Genomic DNA, 16,904 nt, shown 5'->3' on the forward strand with positions numbered 1-16,904 from the left:
TAATAATACACTTATATTGTGAGACTTGAACACAGTGCATTCTATAATTGACAGATCATCTAGGCACAACATCTCCAAAGAAACAAGAGCTTTAAATGATACACTGGACCAGATGGATTTCACAGATATTTACAGAACTTTACATCCAAATGCAACTGAATACACATTCTTGTCAAGTCCACGTGGAACTTTTTCCAGAATAGACCACATACTGGGTCACAAATCAGGTCTTGACAGATACCAAAAGTTTGGGATTGTCCCCTGCATATTTTCAGACCATAATGCTTTGAAACTAGAACTAAATCACAAGAATAAATTTGGAAGGAATTCAAACACGTGGAGGTTAAAAACCATCCTGCTAAAGATGAAAGGGTCAACCAGGAAATTAGAGAAGAATTAAAAAGATTCTTGGAAACTAATGAGAATGAAGATATCTTTGGGATACAGCAAAAGCAGTCCTGAGGGGGAAATATATCGCAATACAAGCATCCATCCAAAATCTGAAATGAACTCAAATACAAAAGCTAACCTTGCACCTTAAGGAGCTAGAGAAAGAACAGCAAACACATCCTCCACCCAGCAGAAAAGAGTTAATAGATACTCCAGCAGAACTCAAAGAAATAGAGACCAGAAGAACTGGGGAACAGATTAACAAAACCAGGAGTTGGTTCTTTGAAAGAATTAATAAGATAGATAAACCATTAGCAAGCCTTATTAAAAACAAAAGAGAAAAGACTCAAATTAATAAAATCATGAATGAAAAATGAGAGATCATCACAAACACCAAGGACATACAAACGATTTTAAAACCATATTATGAGAAGCTATCCTCCAGTAAATTAGGCAATCTAGAAGAAATGGACACATTTCTAGAAAACCACAATCAGAACTGGAACTGGAAGAAATAGAAAACCTGAACAGGCCAATAACCAGGGAGGAAACTGAAGTAGTCATCAAAAACCTCGCAAGACACAAAAGGCCAGGGCCAGATGGCTTTCCAGGGGAATTCTATCAAATGTTTAAAGAAGAAATCATACCTATTCTATTAAAGCTGTTCTGAAAAAATAGAAAGGGATGGAATACTTCCAAACTCGATCTATAAGGCAAGCATCACCTTAATTGCAAAACCAAAGACCCCACCAAAAAGGAGAATTATAGACCAATATCCCTAATGAACATGGATGCAAAAATTCTCAACAAGATACTAGCCAATAGTATCCAACAATACATTAAGAGGATTATTTTCCATGACCAAGTAGGATTTATCCCCGGGATGCAAGGCTGGTTCAACACTCGTAAAACAATCACTGTGATTCATCATATCAGCAAGAGAAAAAACAAGAACCTTATGGTCCTCTCAATAGATGCAGAGAAAGCATTTGACAAAATACAGCATCCATTCCTGATCAAAACTCTTCAGAGTGTAGGGATAGGGGGAACATTCCTCAGCATCGTAAAAGCCATCTACGAAAATCCCATAGCAAATATCATTCTCAATATGGAAACACTGGAAACCTTTCCCCTAAGATCAGGAACAAGACAGAGATATCCACTCTCACCACTGCTATTCGAGATAGTACTAGAAGTCCTAGCCTCAGCAATCAGACAACAAAAAGAAATAAAAGGCATTCAAATTGGCAAAGAAGAAGTCAAGCTATCCCTCTTTGCCAATGACACGATACTCTACATAGAAGACCCAAAATACTCCACCCCAAGATTGCTAGAACTCATACAACAATTCGGCAGTGTGGCAGGATACAACATCAATGTCCAGAAATCAGCGACATTTCTATACACTAACAATGAGACTGAAGAAAGAGAATTGAGGGAGTCAATCCCATTTACATTTGCACCGAAAAGCATAAGATACCTAGGAATGAACCTCACCAAAGAGGTAAAGGATCTATACCCTAAAACTACAGAACACTTCTGAAAGAAATAGAGGAAGACACAAAGAGATGGAAAAATATTCCATGCTCATGGATTGGAAGAATTAATATTCTGAAAATGTCAATGATATCCAGGGCAATTTCCACATTTAATGCAATCCCTATCAAAATACCATGGACAATCTTCAGAGAGTTGGAACAAATCATCTTAAGATTTGTGTGGAATCATAAAAGACCCCTAATAGCCAGGGGAATATTAAAAAAGAAAACCATAGCTGGAGGCATCACAATGCCAGATTTCAGGTTGTCTTACAAAGCTGTGGTCATCAAGACAGTGTGGTACTGGCACAAAAACAGATACATAGATCAGTGAAAGAGAATAGAGTACCCAGAAACGGGCCCTCAACTCTATGGTCAACTAATATTCGACAAAGCAGGAAATATTATCCATTGCAAAAAAGATAAGTTTCTGTAATAAATGGTGCTAAGAAAATTGGACAGCTGCATGCAGAAGACTGAAAGTAGACCATTTTCTTATGCCATACACAAAGATAAACTCAAAATGGATGAAAGATCTAAATTGAGACAGCAATCCAACAGAATCCTAGAGGAGAACACAGGCAACACCCTTTTTGAACTTGCCACAGCCACTTCTTGCTAGATACTTCCATAAAGGCAAGGGAAACAAAAGCAAAAATGAATTATTGGGACTTTATCAAGATAAACAGCCTCTGTACAGCAAAAGAAACAGTCAACAAAACTAAAAGACAACCTACAGAATGGGAGAAGATATTTGCAAATGACGGATCAGATAAAGGGCTAGTGTCCAAGATTAATAAAGAACTTATTAAACTCAACGGCAAAGAAACAAACAATCCAATCATGAAATGGGCAAAAGACATGAACAGAAATCTCACAGAGGAAGACATACACATGGCCAACGGGCACATGATTAAATGCTCTGCATCACTGGCCATCAGGGAAATACCAATCAAAACCACAATGAGATACCTCCTCACCCCAGGAAGAATGGTGAAAATTAACAAGGCAGGAAACAACAAATGTTGGAGTGGATATGGAGAAAGGGGAACCCTCTTGCACTCTTGGTGGGAATGTGAAATGGTGCAGCCACTCTGGAAAACTGTGTGGAGGTTCCTCCAGGAATTTAAAATAGAACTGCCCTATGACCCAGCATTTGCACTGCTGGGGATTTACCTCAAAGATACAGATGCAGTGAAACACCGGGACACCTGCACCCCAATGTTTATAGCAGCAATGTCCACAATAGCTAAACTGTAGAAGGAGCATCGGTGTCCATCAAAAGATGAATCGATAAAGAAGATGTGTTATATGTATACAATGTAATATTACTCAGCCATTAGAAATGACAAATACCCACCATTTGCTCCAATGTGGATGGAACTGGAGGGTTCCAGTTGCTGAGTGAATTTAGTCAGTCGGAGAAAGACAAAGATTATATGGTCTCATTCACTTGGGGAATATAAAAAATATTGAAACAGAATAAAGGGGAAAGGAGAGAAAATGAGGGGGAAATATTAGTGTAGGTGACAAAACATGAGAGACAGCTAACTCCAGGAAATGAGCAAGGGATTGTGGAAAAGGAAGTGGGTGTGCAGTTCGAGTCACTGGGTGACAGGCACTGAGGGGGGCACTTGGCGGGATGAGGACTGAGTGTTATGCTTCATGTTGGCAAATTGAATTCCAATAAAAAAACTTAAAAAATCAGGTTAGGAAAACCCACGTTAAGTCATTGATTTCAGTGTAGATAAGAGGAAGTATGAAAAAAGACTAGTCTATTTTCTGTGGCGAATTACTCCCTTTCCTTCACTTTAAAGTATGATTCATTCATTCACTTATTCATTCAGCAAGTATTGATTGTCAATCCCTAACTTGACTTTAATGGTGGGACAAATATGGAGAATGAATGGTCACTACCTTCAAAGTGTTTTCAACATCCCGAAGGGAAAGTATTGCAATAATTATACAACAACTATGTCTACAAATAATTATGATCAAACACATATTATGGTAAATTCTGGATGCCCTGACTGAAGTGCTGTAGGTGTCCAGAAGAAATAATAATAAATTATTACTGTCGAGTTGGGGAAATTTTCACAGAGGAAATGGCATTTGAGTTGTTAGGCATTCAAAAATACTGAAATGGAGCTAAGATGTCTTTCACAGAGGCAGCCACAGGAACCACTGCTTTGAGATATAGTTTCACATGATGGTATGTATGTTCAGGAAGCAGAGTGAAGTGCAGCATGTCTGCAGAATAGGGCATATTAAATAGAGGATGTGAGGTTGGCTGAGTAGTTTGGACTAAATTATGAATGCCGTGTTAAGTACTTTCATCTTTATCCTTTAGGTATCCAAAAGTCATGGTAGGAAATGGGGGAAGATAATAGTAAAATTATCTCTGCATTTTTAAGATGTTATTTGATCCATGTCTTAAGAAAATTGGCCTCTGTAAGGATTGTAAAACATTTGAGAAATTAGATATTAGAGATAAGCCAACCCATTAGAGGGTAACTTAAGAATCCAGAATAAGTAATGGAGAGGACCTAAGTGGGGGAGCACCATGGGAAGGAAAAGATGAATTTAGAAGATATAGAAAACTTATGTATGATAAAACATAGCAACTTATGTGATGTATATAAGGAACTGGGACAAAGTGAAGCTGTCTCTAGGGCTTCTGACCTGAGTGACTGGGAAATAAATGTCATGGAGGAAACAAAAAAGTGAGTGATCGAGGAGAAGTGTTAGTTTGGAAAGGAGATGACATGTATTTTTTTTCTGAGACTGGAGAATATGAAGAGAGCATGGATAAAAATAGAAATTGTAATATGTGGGGAGGCTAGAGAAGTTCATATTTGAAAATGTCATATTGTGAGCATAAGATCATCTGCTAGGAGTGATGGGAAATGTAAGGTATTAACACTTTGAGGATAATTGAATGGATTCAGTTGTTGAAAATAGACTAACGAGTTGATTAAGGTTAAGAATGGAAGCATGGCTGAGCAAAATAGAGAGTCCAGCTAAAGTTAGAGTTGATGAATTCATAGTGGAGCCAGTCGGCTTGGTTATAGTGGTTTCTTTTTTTTTTCCATCCTTATGCCTAGGAGTAGGAATAAAGTAAAAGAACAGTAGATTTTATCAAGGAGAGAGCAAATAGATTGGAATAAGAAGAAGAGATCTGAAATTGACAGTGGAGTAGAAAGGTGGAGTGATTATAGAAAGATTTGTTTTTGTTTTACTTACTTGAATATAGTTGACACATAAGTTTCAGGTATACAACATAGCAATTCAACTTCTCTATAAGTTATGTTAAGCTCACAAGTGTAACCATCTGTCATCATGCAACACTATTACAATACCATTGAGTATATTCCCTATGCTGTGCATTTTATTTGGTGGTAGGGGAGATTTTGAATGTTATTATTTAATAGATTTGTTCCAAGACTATAAGTGATAAATTTGATTCCAGAATTATTTTTCTATTCTTTGACTAAACTTTCAGAGGTTTTTTCCCTTTAATTTAATAGGACAATAAGCTTTCCAGAAAGAACTGGTGAATAGAAAATAAACAAAATAAGAAATGCAACTAGTTAATCCACATTAGAAAAATGCACTGACAATAAAGACCACATGATAAAATGAGATTCAATTTTCATCTGTGAAATTAGTGAAGAAAAAACAAGGTGATAATGCTTAATGCCAAGAAGGGCGCATTGAAACAAATGCTCTCTCATAATACTGGTGGTGATATAAATTAGTATTTCCTTTTGAAAACCAGAATGGCAAATAGATATCAAGGACCTTCACATGCTTATGGTCCTTCATGCAGTAATTTCACATTGAGTATTATAGTCTATTGAAATCATTCTATACATGGAAAAAGCTTTATGGATAAAAACACATATCAAAATGTTATTTGGAATCCTAAAACTTTAGAAGCAAGTTAAATATCTAACAGTAGGGTCAACCAAAATAATGAAATACTGAATGAGCTTTATGGATAAAAGTATGTTTCAAAGTGTTATATAACTTTGAAACTTTGAAAACAAGTTAAAGTCCAAACCTAGGGTCACAAAAATAGTTTATTCACTGAATGAACTAGTGCTTTCATTAAAAATGGGTTTATAGGATAGGGGCAAGATGGCGGAAGAGTAGGGTCCCCAAATCACCTGTCCCCACCAAATTACCTAAATAACTTTCAAATCATCCTGAAAATCTATGAATTTGGCCTGAGATTTAAAGAGAGAACAGCTGGAATGCTACAGTGAGAAGAGTTCGCGTTTCTATCAAGGTAAGAAGACAGGGAAAAAAGAATTAAAGAAACAAAAGGCATCCAAGGGGGAGGGGCCCAGCGAGGAGCCAGGCTAAGACCGGGGCGAGAGGCCCCAGGACAGGAAAGTACCTTCCCGGAGAAGCAGGAGCTTCACCAAGCTTCCCCGGTGGAAAGGCACTCACGGGGAGTTACAGCAGGACCCCGGGAGGGGCAGGGATGCCCTCAGGCTCCCTGGGACACTAACAGAGCATCTGGACACCGGGGAGAGTGCGCCCAGCTCCTTAAAGGACTGCAGCACGCGCACGCATGGACTCGGGAGCAGCTTGGAGGGGCTCGGGTGGGGGCTCCGCGGAGAGGGGGCTGTGTGGCCGGGAGGGCGAATCCAACAGCGCAGGCCCGGGAGCACAGGGCGCTGGGGACACAGCCCAGGATCCGGCCTCCCCCCGGGACAGGCAGAGGCCAAGAGGGCCCAGGACAGCAAGGACACTCCTGCCCTGAGCTGAGTAGATCAGCGGCCTCGTCCCCGAGCATCCAGGCCCCTGCAGACTGAGAGCGCCAGAGTTACTGCGGGAGCTGAATCCAGGGCACCAGAGCTGGCCGAGGCCACTGTGGTAGTTCCTCCTGGGGCCTCACGGGGTAAACAACCCCCACTGAGCCCTGCACCAGGAAGGGGGCAGAGCAGCTCCCCCAAGTGCTAACACCTGAAAATCAGCACAACAGGCCCCTCCCCCAGAAGACGAACTAGATGGACAAGTTCCAGGGGAAGTCAAGGGACTTAAAGTATACAGAATCAGAAGATACTCCCCAGTGGTTTGTTTTTGTTTTTGTTTTTTTGCTTTTTGATTTCTGTTTGCTTCCCCCACCATTTTTTTCCTTTCTTTCTTTTTCTTTCTCTTTTTCTTCTTTTTTTTCTCTTTTTTTCTTTTCTTTCCTTCTTTCTCTCCTCTCTTTTTCTCCTTTTCCCAATACAACTTGTTTTGGGCCACTCTGCACTGAGCAAAATGACTAGAAGGAAAACCTCACCTCAAAAGAAAGAATCAGAAACAGCCCTCTCTCCCACAGAGTTACAAAATCTGGATTACAACTCAATGTCAGAAATCCAATTCAGAAGCACTATTATAAAGCTACTGGTGGCTCTAGAAAAAAAGCATACAGGACTCAAGAGACTTCATGACTGCAGAATTTAGAACTAATCAGGCAGAAATTAAAAATCAATTGAAGGAGATGCAATCCAAACTAGAATTCCTAATGACGAGGGTTAAGGAGTTGGAAGAAGGAGTGAGTGACATAGAAGACAAGCTGATGGCAAAGAGGGAAACTGAGGAAAAAAGAGACAATTAAAAGACCATGAGGATAGATTAAGGGAAATAAACGACAGCCTGAGGAAGAAAAACCTTGTGAAATGGTGCAGCTACTCTGGAAAACTGTGTGGAGGTTCCTCAAAGAGTTAAAAATAGACCTGCCCTACGACCCAGCAATTGCACTGTTGGGGATTTACCCCAAAGATTCAGATGCAATGAAACACTGGGATACCTGCACCCCGATGTTTATAGCAGCAATGTCCACAATAGCCAAACTGTGGAAGGAGCCTCGGTGTCCATAGGAAGATGAATGGATAAGGAAGATGTGGTTTATGTATACAATGGAATATTACCTAGCCATTAGAAAGGACAAATACCCACCATTTGCTTCAACTTGGATGGAACTGGAGGGTACTATGCTGAGTGAAGTAAGTCAATTGGAGAAAGACAAACATTATATGGTCTCATTCATTTGGGGAATATAAATAATAGTGAAAGCGAATATAAAGTAAGGGAGAAGAAATGTGTGGGAAATATCAGAAAGTGAGACAGAACATAAAGACTCCTAACTCTGGGAAATGAACTAGGGGTGGTGGAAGGGGAGGAAGGCGGGGGGTGGGGGTGAATGGGTGATGGGCACTGAAGGGGGCACTTGATGGGATGAGCACTGGGTGTTATTCTGTATGTTGGCAAATTGAACACCCATAAAAAATAAATTTATTATTTAAAAAATGGGTTTGTATAAAGATATATTATGAGGTATATCATTGTTTTTAATGTATAATTAATATTCTAATTATGTTGGGAGACTGAACAGAACCATAGCTAAATGTGAATATTTTTCTCCTTTCTTCACTTTCCAAATAATTAGCGTACATTCTCTTTACATTTAAAAATCATTAAAAGCCAATGCAGTGGAGAACTTGATATTTAAAAGTACCTTATGACAAATATTTCCATAGAATAAGGAATCCTCTTTTGGAAGACAATTGTTATATTATTTTTATATTGGGTGCATTTAAAACAGGGTAGGCTGATATTTACTATTTATTTTATTAATACAAAAGATAATTCCTTAGCACTAGCATTTCTTTATAGTAGAGGTGATGATTTTCAGATATGAAATAATGTATTTTTACTAAATAGTAAAAATCTGGTTATGTTCATGTTGAGAGAAGAACCATTAACTGATGTTCACTAGTATGTTGAGAGAATAGAGAATGCTGGTTTGAGAAACTTTCTCATTAGCTTTGGTTGAACTTTCTGTAGGGAGAAGAAATGGAATCTGCCTCTGCTGTGAAATTAGAGGCAGTCCTATTTCCACTAAGTCCATCCTATTTTATTATATCTCCAAGAGAAACTTTATATTAACATCACTTAGCTGTGGTATTGGTCCTAGTTACTAGGCAAAAATTGGAGATGAGAAAAGCAGGAAAGTAGGATAGTTGCCTGCAATGGGCCAAACGCTAAACTAGACACTTCACATGCATTTCATTTTATCCTTATACCATCCTTATGAGCTAAGTGTCCTCTGGCATTTTACAGGGGAGGAAACTGATGCTCAGGTAATTTAAGTAATTTGTCCAAGGATACATAATAATTAAGTAGCAGAGCTCGAATTTGAACCCAGGATTATATGACTGAAAATCAGTGCATTTATCCAATGATGTTTATATTAGGAATATAGGGGGAGGATACCTCATACACCTGTTTCCAAATATCTCTAGTTGGTTAGATAATCTATGAACTATGAATATTGGCTACTTACATCTATGTAGTAACAAATATTTTAGCACAATATACATATTTGATGGATAAAATGTAATTTAAAAGGTAAATAATTTAAATATGATGTGAAGATATTACAAAGAATTTTGAATTGCCATTTTGTTTTGGATGTTTGTGCTAACAATTTCTTCCATTAAAAGGAATAACTGAGAGTTAAATATAACTAATTACAGCAAAGATTGATAGGATGTGACTTTAGGGAATTAGGCTGTTTCCAAAATACTAGTTACCCAGAGGTATTACATGTGCATAAGAAGAAGGATTTCACATTAGGACATATTTACATCTTTATAGAACTACTTCCCCAGCTATATGTGCCAAGCCTTTGAGAGGTCTTAGTGTAAAATTCATTCTGCGTGTGAGGAAATTCTTGAAAGGTTGCTCTATAATATGAAAGAAATATATATAATGTGGGTCTAAGATATATTCATTTTGACACCCAAATACTACGTTTGGAGTTTTAAAAAAGAGTTTAGGGCCTTTTTCTTGGTGAAGGGTTTTGGGAGGTGAGTCAGTAATATTTTACATCTTTTCTATTAAAGATATATTAAACATGAATTTCAGTGTCCTTTTTTCTTTTCATTTCTACCTTTTTTGTTTTATAAAAATCTATCATTTTTTTTGTTTTAGTTTTTTATTTTTCTCCTTTTTCTAGGCATAGTGTCAGAGGCTCATTTGGGTGCATTCAACTATTTCCACTCCTCCTGAGATTATCAAGTATTCAACTTATGGAAGGTGTATTTAGAATGATATTGTCCAGCATACATGATTTCTACAACTTAACTCTGAAGTTGCTTTCACCAAAGTCACTCTTGTCCCCCATCTTTAGTTTCATAAGCTTTCCTTGAAGCATATTTTGTGCCGAGTACTATAGTAGGAGCCAGAGCACATCTATAGGTCAGAGTTCCAACGCTACAGATAGTCATTGCCCAAGGAGAAGAAAACAACTTGACCTCTTTTCCTGCCTACTATTGTAAAATTAAAAAACAATCGTTTAACAAATAATATATTTTCCAAGGAACTTAAACCTTAATTAAACAAAAACAATTAATTATAATTGTTAGATGACAATGTTTTGGAACACTCAATTTTGGTGAAAAATCACACAGAAAAGAAATCATCTACTTTAGATGACAATGTTTTGGAACACTCAATTTTGGTGAAAAATCACACAGAAAAGAAATCATCTACTTTTCTTTTTAAAGATTTTATTTATTCATGAGAGGGAGAGAGGCAGAGACACAAGCAGAGGGAGAAGCAGGCTTCATGCAGGGAGCCTGATGCGGGACTCTACCCAGAGACTCAAGAATCACATTCTGGGCCAAAGACAAGCGCTAAACCGCTGAGCCACCCAGGGAGCCCAGAAATCATCTACTTTTAAATAAAATATGAACTATACTTATAAATCACTTGTTTTTTTGGAATTATTTCAAACAATTAGTAATGATTAGTCAGTCTTCTATTATATATGCTTCTAAACAGAAGTTTCTATTTTATAGTTTTTTCTATTAATAATTTTTAAGCAATCTTCTCTGCAAGCCATTATTTGCCATTGAATATTATTTTTTAAAGATGCATTTGTTTATTTTTGAAATAGAGGGACCACATGGGTGGGGGAGGGGCAGAGGAAGAGGGAGAGCAGGAAAGAAGCAGACTCCCGCCAGAACGCAGAGCCAGACACAGGACTAAATCCCAGGACCCCAAGACCATGACCAGAGTGGAAACCAAGAGTTGGATGCTCAAACAACTGAGCCACACAGGGACCCCTGCTTTTAAATATTCTTAATAATTCGAGCTCATATAGTTTATCCAAAATGTACAAAAATTTATGCTTTGTGATATTTAAATATATCTGTTTTGTTTGTTTTTCATTTCAGGAAGCAGAAGCTCAGGCAAAGCAGCAAGCATGAATCTTATGCACTCTGCCTTAAGCATCTTGAAAAAGGAGTCTTTATTGATTTTAAAATTACCTTGGCTCTAAAAGAAATGAGCCTAATGTTGAGATAATAGATTAGGTTTTCATATGCAAACAATCAAAATAAATACATAATTAAAATATGAATACTATGATAGGAGAATGAGAACTGCACATAAAATATTTAGATGTTATGGAATAGTATCATTATCTTCCAAGGCATTTTATGTATTTCAATGATTTTAGAAAGCAAAATCCTGTCCCTTTTTTGGTATTGTGATTGACAGCTTAAATGTATCTGTAGTTCGATGTGGAGGAATTTAAAACACAGAGTGAAGGAATCTGTCTCTTGTTCCCAAATTGCCTCTTTAATTTTAGTTAACAAAAATATGTACTCTTTTGGTGTGATGTTATTGTGATTAAAAGGTAGTTGCAGGTAAAGTTTATGATATATTAGATATCATATTTTTTTGGTAATTATAACATTCCCACTATTTTGTAATTGAAATTTCTTTATACTAAACCATAGGTTTTCTAGGTCTCTAAATGTAGCCTTTCATTGTATATTTCAGTGATTAGACAGGTGAACTTTTACAAAAAATAAATGCATTAAGTTGACAAGTTCCTTGTATAACTACACAGCTATGATGCAATCATATTTCTAAGTTGCTTGCCCCAGTGAAATATGCATATATATGTTATGAATGTGGGATAGCATGTAAGTTTAAAACAGCATACTTTGGCAAATAACTCAGACTTTTAATTAGCTATTATAAAATAGTTCAGCACTCAGTGCCCAAGACTGGTTTTTGTAGGGTCTTTGCTAAAAAAAAATCTTAGCAATTCCCCTTTTAAAACAACTTGTCATCATGAATCACACTACTTCTCAGATATTTGATATATTTATTTCAGGTTAGGCACATATTGTGTGAATTTGTTAATCTAAGCAGAGAGAATCTTTTCTGTGCTTCTATTCCAGTGAATAGCACAAGTATCTATAAAAGGGCCCATTTAAAAAAATGTTAATTATTAGAACTTCTAAGAAAACAAGAAACATTATGGCTTAAATTACTTACCCAGAAGATATACATATTGTGCTTTAATTCCACACTACTTTATTATGTTAAAAAAATCTTTTACTTTAAATTACCTTATCATATCATCTGATGTATGCAAGTCTGTTCTTTTTGCCAAAATCAACATACAATGAAGACATGGCTTTGCTTACTGAGATTCAAACATGATGCAATGTTTTAAAATAAAGTCAGTCCTTTAGAAACATAATTTATGTGTTCCCAGACTTTCTAAGTATAATAGTAATTTAAGATGAGTAATACATGTTTCAGAAGGTGTAAAAGGAGAAAAGAACAATAACAGAAAGAAAATAATTTGAATACAGTTTCTAAGTTTTCCTTTTTTAAGATTCTAAACTTTGCTGTATACACTAGAATCGCACAAGGAACTATTCCATTGTTTTCTCTACAAAAATAGGCCATGGAGAACAATAAACGAAACAGGGTGCCTTGTAATAGATTCTGGAAAATACTAAAATAATGTTTGGTCAATATTTTCTCTTGAGTTTTATTAAATACTGATGATGCTGTTTGTACTCATCTATGTGGATATTTTTTAGACTTATTTATTCAAAAATTATATTTCAGTTCATTTAAATTGTAAGAAAAGTAATAGTACTAAATTGCAATATTCTTAAATGATAAATAATAAGTGGCAAATTACTATTGCTTTTGTTGGCTCATTATCCTAACATTAATCATGGTGAATTATTTTGATATTATAAATGGGAGTGTAAGACATAATACTACCAACTAGCTATTCATAGTCTTATAAATACCTCCCTTATATTTTTGAAATAATTGTTATTCATGACATGGACATGCAAAAAGAGAAAGAAATTAACATTTAATCCAATTGTTTAATAAAATATTGGAGTTATATTATATACTCAGAGTAATGAAAGTGGATTATTGAAAACAATGTCAACCCACTTTTCATCCTTCAAGTTTACCTTGTCTCTATTGAAGCATTCTATAGTTTGTCTTTAAAAATCTATTTTTCATTCCAATCCAAATTTTCACAAGATGGAACTAGACACTATAATATCTTTGGAATTATACCTTCATTGGTGTGTTTTCTCATAGGAGAAATAAATCTCATACTGTTGCTACTATGACATTTTGAAAAATAAAAGCATATTTTCTGTTATATGAATAGGTTGTTTCAAATAAAAGGATCACTATACTATATATACAGGCCGATGAATTATAGTGTTAAGAGACATCTCTCACATTTATCTTGATGAGTACTGAAAAATATATGGAATTGTTGAATTGCTACTTTGTACACCTAAAACCAATACACCACTGTATGTTTTATTGCACTGGGATTTTTTTACTATAGACTAAGTTAACAATGTCAAAATGGAATCCATCAAGAGAAAATGACACTTTTGGCTTCAGAGTTAAGATAAATATCAAATTATTCTAAACACCCAAAAATCAATCTGAGAACTGACAAAACAAAATGCATATCTAGAGGTAGTAAAATGGCTAATCATGAACTGTAGGAGCTGTGGAGAGTTCATTTGGAGGAGAAAATAATTGCAGATGTTGCAGAGGAGGGAGTCCTGATCACAGACAGATGTGAGAAAGAGAGAAAGAGTAAAAGCATGCAAGAGATTGCCCAGGAAAAACTCTTTCCCAGACCCATTGACTGAGAAAAGAAGAGGGGCGGACTACCGTAAGTTTATAACCTAGAAGAGCTCAAAGTCTGAAGTTTTAGAAGTCTACACCATTTCCAGAGTCATGCCTCATGGGCTAAGTGGTGCACCTAAGGGGAAGGAGGGCTGAGGCCTAAGACCAGGCAGTGTGGTCTGAGGATCCTCTGGGTTACATGGGGAGAAACAGTTCCCCTCTTGGAGTGCATTTGGAAATGGTGGCATGGCCTCTCTGGGGACAAAAGAGCTGGCAGGAGCCAATGTACAGCCCTGCTCACTACCATAGGAACAGAGACAACTGCTGATAGCAGCAAAATTTAGTGCCAGTTTTTTTTTTTTTTCAATGTACGATAAATTCTGAACTGCTGCATGGTCATGTGACTACTTTTCTGGGACAGACTGGCACAAGACACAGTTTGGCAAGACTGTCTCTTAGAGGATCAGTGTAGGTCTGTGCCAAGTAGGTCCCCAAAATTTGGAGTTTTGAAACCCAGCCATGGGCCTGAGATAAAACTCAGGGGTACTGTGCTGCCTGGAAGACAGACAGCTTGAACAGACATGGTGAAGGCAGGGATCTGATGGAAGCTAGGAACATTAGAGGGAAGATTGTTTTCTCTTCTTTGAGAGCTTCATAAAGTGCAGCAGGTGTGAACTCCCTGCTATGAGACCAAGAGAATAAGACCCTGACATCCCCCCTCATCATCACTGACCAACTTCAGTGAGCAACACAGCACCCCTGGTGGAGTCTCCAGCCACTTACAAAAACCACTATCAGGGAACCCTGCAGGTGTATCTTCACTAGATCAAATCCACCTGAGAAATTAGCACAGCAGGACCCTCCCCCAGAAGATCAGCACAAACCCCTTGCACACACCAGATCTATGGATCACAAAATGCTGCAAAGCTTCAGCTCTAGGACAAATAGTATCAGGTTTCTTTTTAAAAAGCAGACCAAAATATGCTTAGGTTAAACTTGTCACACAGGATAAAATGTCCACTCTCCACTACAAGGAGAAACTCTGCAGAGGACTCACCTAAGGGAAGGAGTAACCAAAACACAAAAGTAGAGCACACACTCTGAAACACCTTGTCAAGCATCAGGCCTAGGACAGTGTAGGACCTCTTCTAAATATAGCAATTACTCTCAGGAGCAGGAATATAACAGGCTTACCTAATTACACACACACACACACACACACCAAAACAAAACAAAACACCAACAGTGACTCTCATAAAATAACAAGCCAGAAGAATTCACCCCACCCACAGAGAATAGGAAGAAGTAATGGCCAGGGACTTAGTCAAAACAGATATAAGTAAGATGCTAGAATCAGAATTTAAAAGAACAATCATAAAAATGCCAGCTGGGCTTGAGAAAAGCATAGAACACACTAAAGAATCTCTTCCTGCAGAGATAAAAGAACTAAAAATTAGTTGGTCTGAAATTTTAAAAATACTATAATTGAGAAGTGAAACTGACTGATGCAAAGACAATGAGGATGGACAAAGCAGAGGAACAAATCAGTGATACAGAAGAAAAAGTTATGTAAAATAATAAAGATGAAAGTAAGAAAATAAAAAGTAATGGAACATGAAGGTAGACTTAGGGAACTAAGTGACATATTAGAATGTAATAACATTTATATCATAGGAGCCCCTGAAGAAGAAGAGGGGAAAAAAGGAATAGGAGGTTTATTTGAGCAAATTATAGCTGAAAATTTCCTGAATCTGGGAAAGGAAACAGACATCAAAATCCAAAAGGCACAGAGAACTCATCACATTCAATGAAAACCAGCCCGCACCATGACATACCCTAGTCAAATTCACAAAATACACAGACAAGGAAAGAGTCCTGAAAGCATAAACGGAAGACAAATAAGGCTAACAGCAGATCTTTCCACAAAAAGGTGGCAGGCCAGAAGACAGAGACATAATATATTCAATGTGCTGAATGGGAAAAATATGCAATCCAGAATACTTTACCCAGAAAGGGTGTCATTCAGATAAGGAGTTTCCAAGCCAAACACAAACCAAAGGAGTTTGTGACCACTAAACCAGCCCTGCAAGAAATATTAAAGGGAATTCTCTGAGTAGGAAAGAAAGAACAAAAGCAACAAAGACTAGAAAGGAACAGAGATCATCAGAAGCATCAACCTTACAAGTAACAAAATGCTATTAAATTCATATCTACCAATAATCACTCTGAATGTAAGTGGACTAAATATTCCAATCAAAAGGCATACAGTAACAGAATTGATTAAAAAAAAGAGACCCATCTATATACTGCTTACAATAGCCTTATTTTAGACCTAAAAACATCTGAGACTTGAAAGTGAGGAGATGGGGAACCATCTATCATGCTAAAGGAGATCAAAAAAAGGTGAAGTAGCCATACTTATATCAGACAAACTAGATTTTAAAACAAAGTCTGTAACAAAAGATCAAGAGGGGCATGATATCAAAATTAAGGGATCCATCCATCAAGAAGATCTAATAATTGTAAATTATTATGCCCCCAACTTGGAAGTACATGCATATATAAATCAATTAATAATAAATATAAAGAAAGTCATTGATAATAGTACAATAACAGTAGGGGACTATAACACCCCACTCACGGCAATGGACAGATATTCTAAGTAGAAAATCAGAAAGGAAACAATGGCTTTGAATGACAAATAAGACCAGATGAACTTAACAGAGATATTCAAAACATTTCATCGTAAAGCAGCATAAAACAAATTATTTTCATGTGCAGATAGCTCTTTTTCCAGAGTGATCACATACTGGGCCACAAATAAGCCCTCATCAAGTACAAAAAGATAAAAATTACATATGCATATATTCAGATGACAAGGCTATGAAAGTTCGTTCAAGTTATCATAAGAAAAATTTTGGAAAGACTATTAATACATGGAGGTTAAAGTGCATCCTACTAAAGAATGAATGGGTTAATGAGTAAATT

The 16,904-nt window shown here is 36.8% G+C and overlaps 1 protein-coding gene across 1 annotated transcript in view; it reads left to right on the forward strand.

Annotated features, from left to right (window-relative positions):
* The window catches only part of SH3BGRL (SH3 domain binding glutamate rich protein like), a 144,715-nt gene extending 129,560 nt beyond the window's left edge, over positions 1-15,155 (forward strand). Inside the window, exon 4 of the mRNA XM_026016764.2 lies at positions 11,168-15,155. Within this exon, the coding sequence (XP_025872549.1) occupies positions 11,168-11,200 (33 nt within the window). The 3' untranslated portion in view covers positions 11,201-15,155. The remainder of the gene's footprint in view (positions 1-11,167) is intronic.
* Positions 15,156-16,904: the final 1,749 nt, after the last annotated feature.

The sequence above is a fragment of the Vulpes vulpes genome, chromosome X, assembly GCF_048418805.1.
Source record: "Vulpes vulpes isolate BD-2025 chromosome X, VulVul3, whole genome shotgun sequence".
NCBI lineage: Eukaryota > Metazoa > Chordata > Mammalia > Carnivora > Canidae > Vulpes > Vulpes vulpes.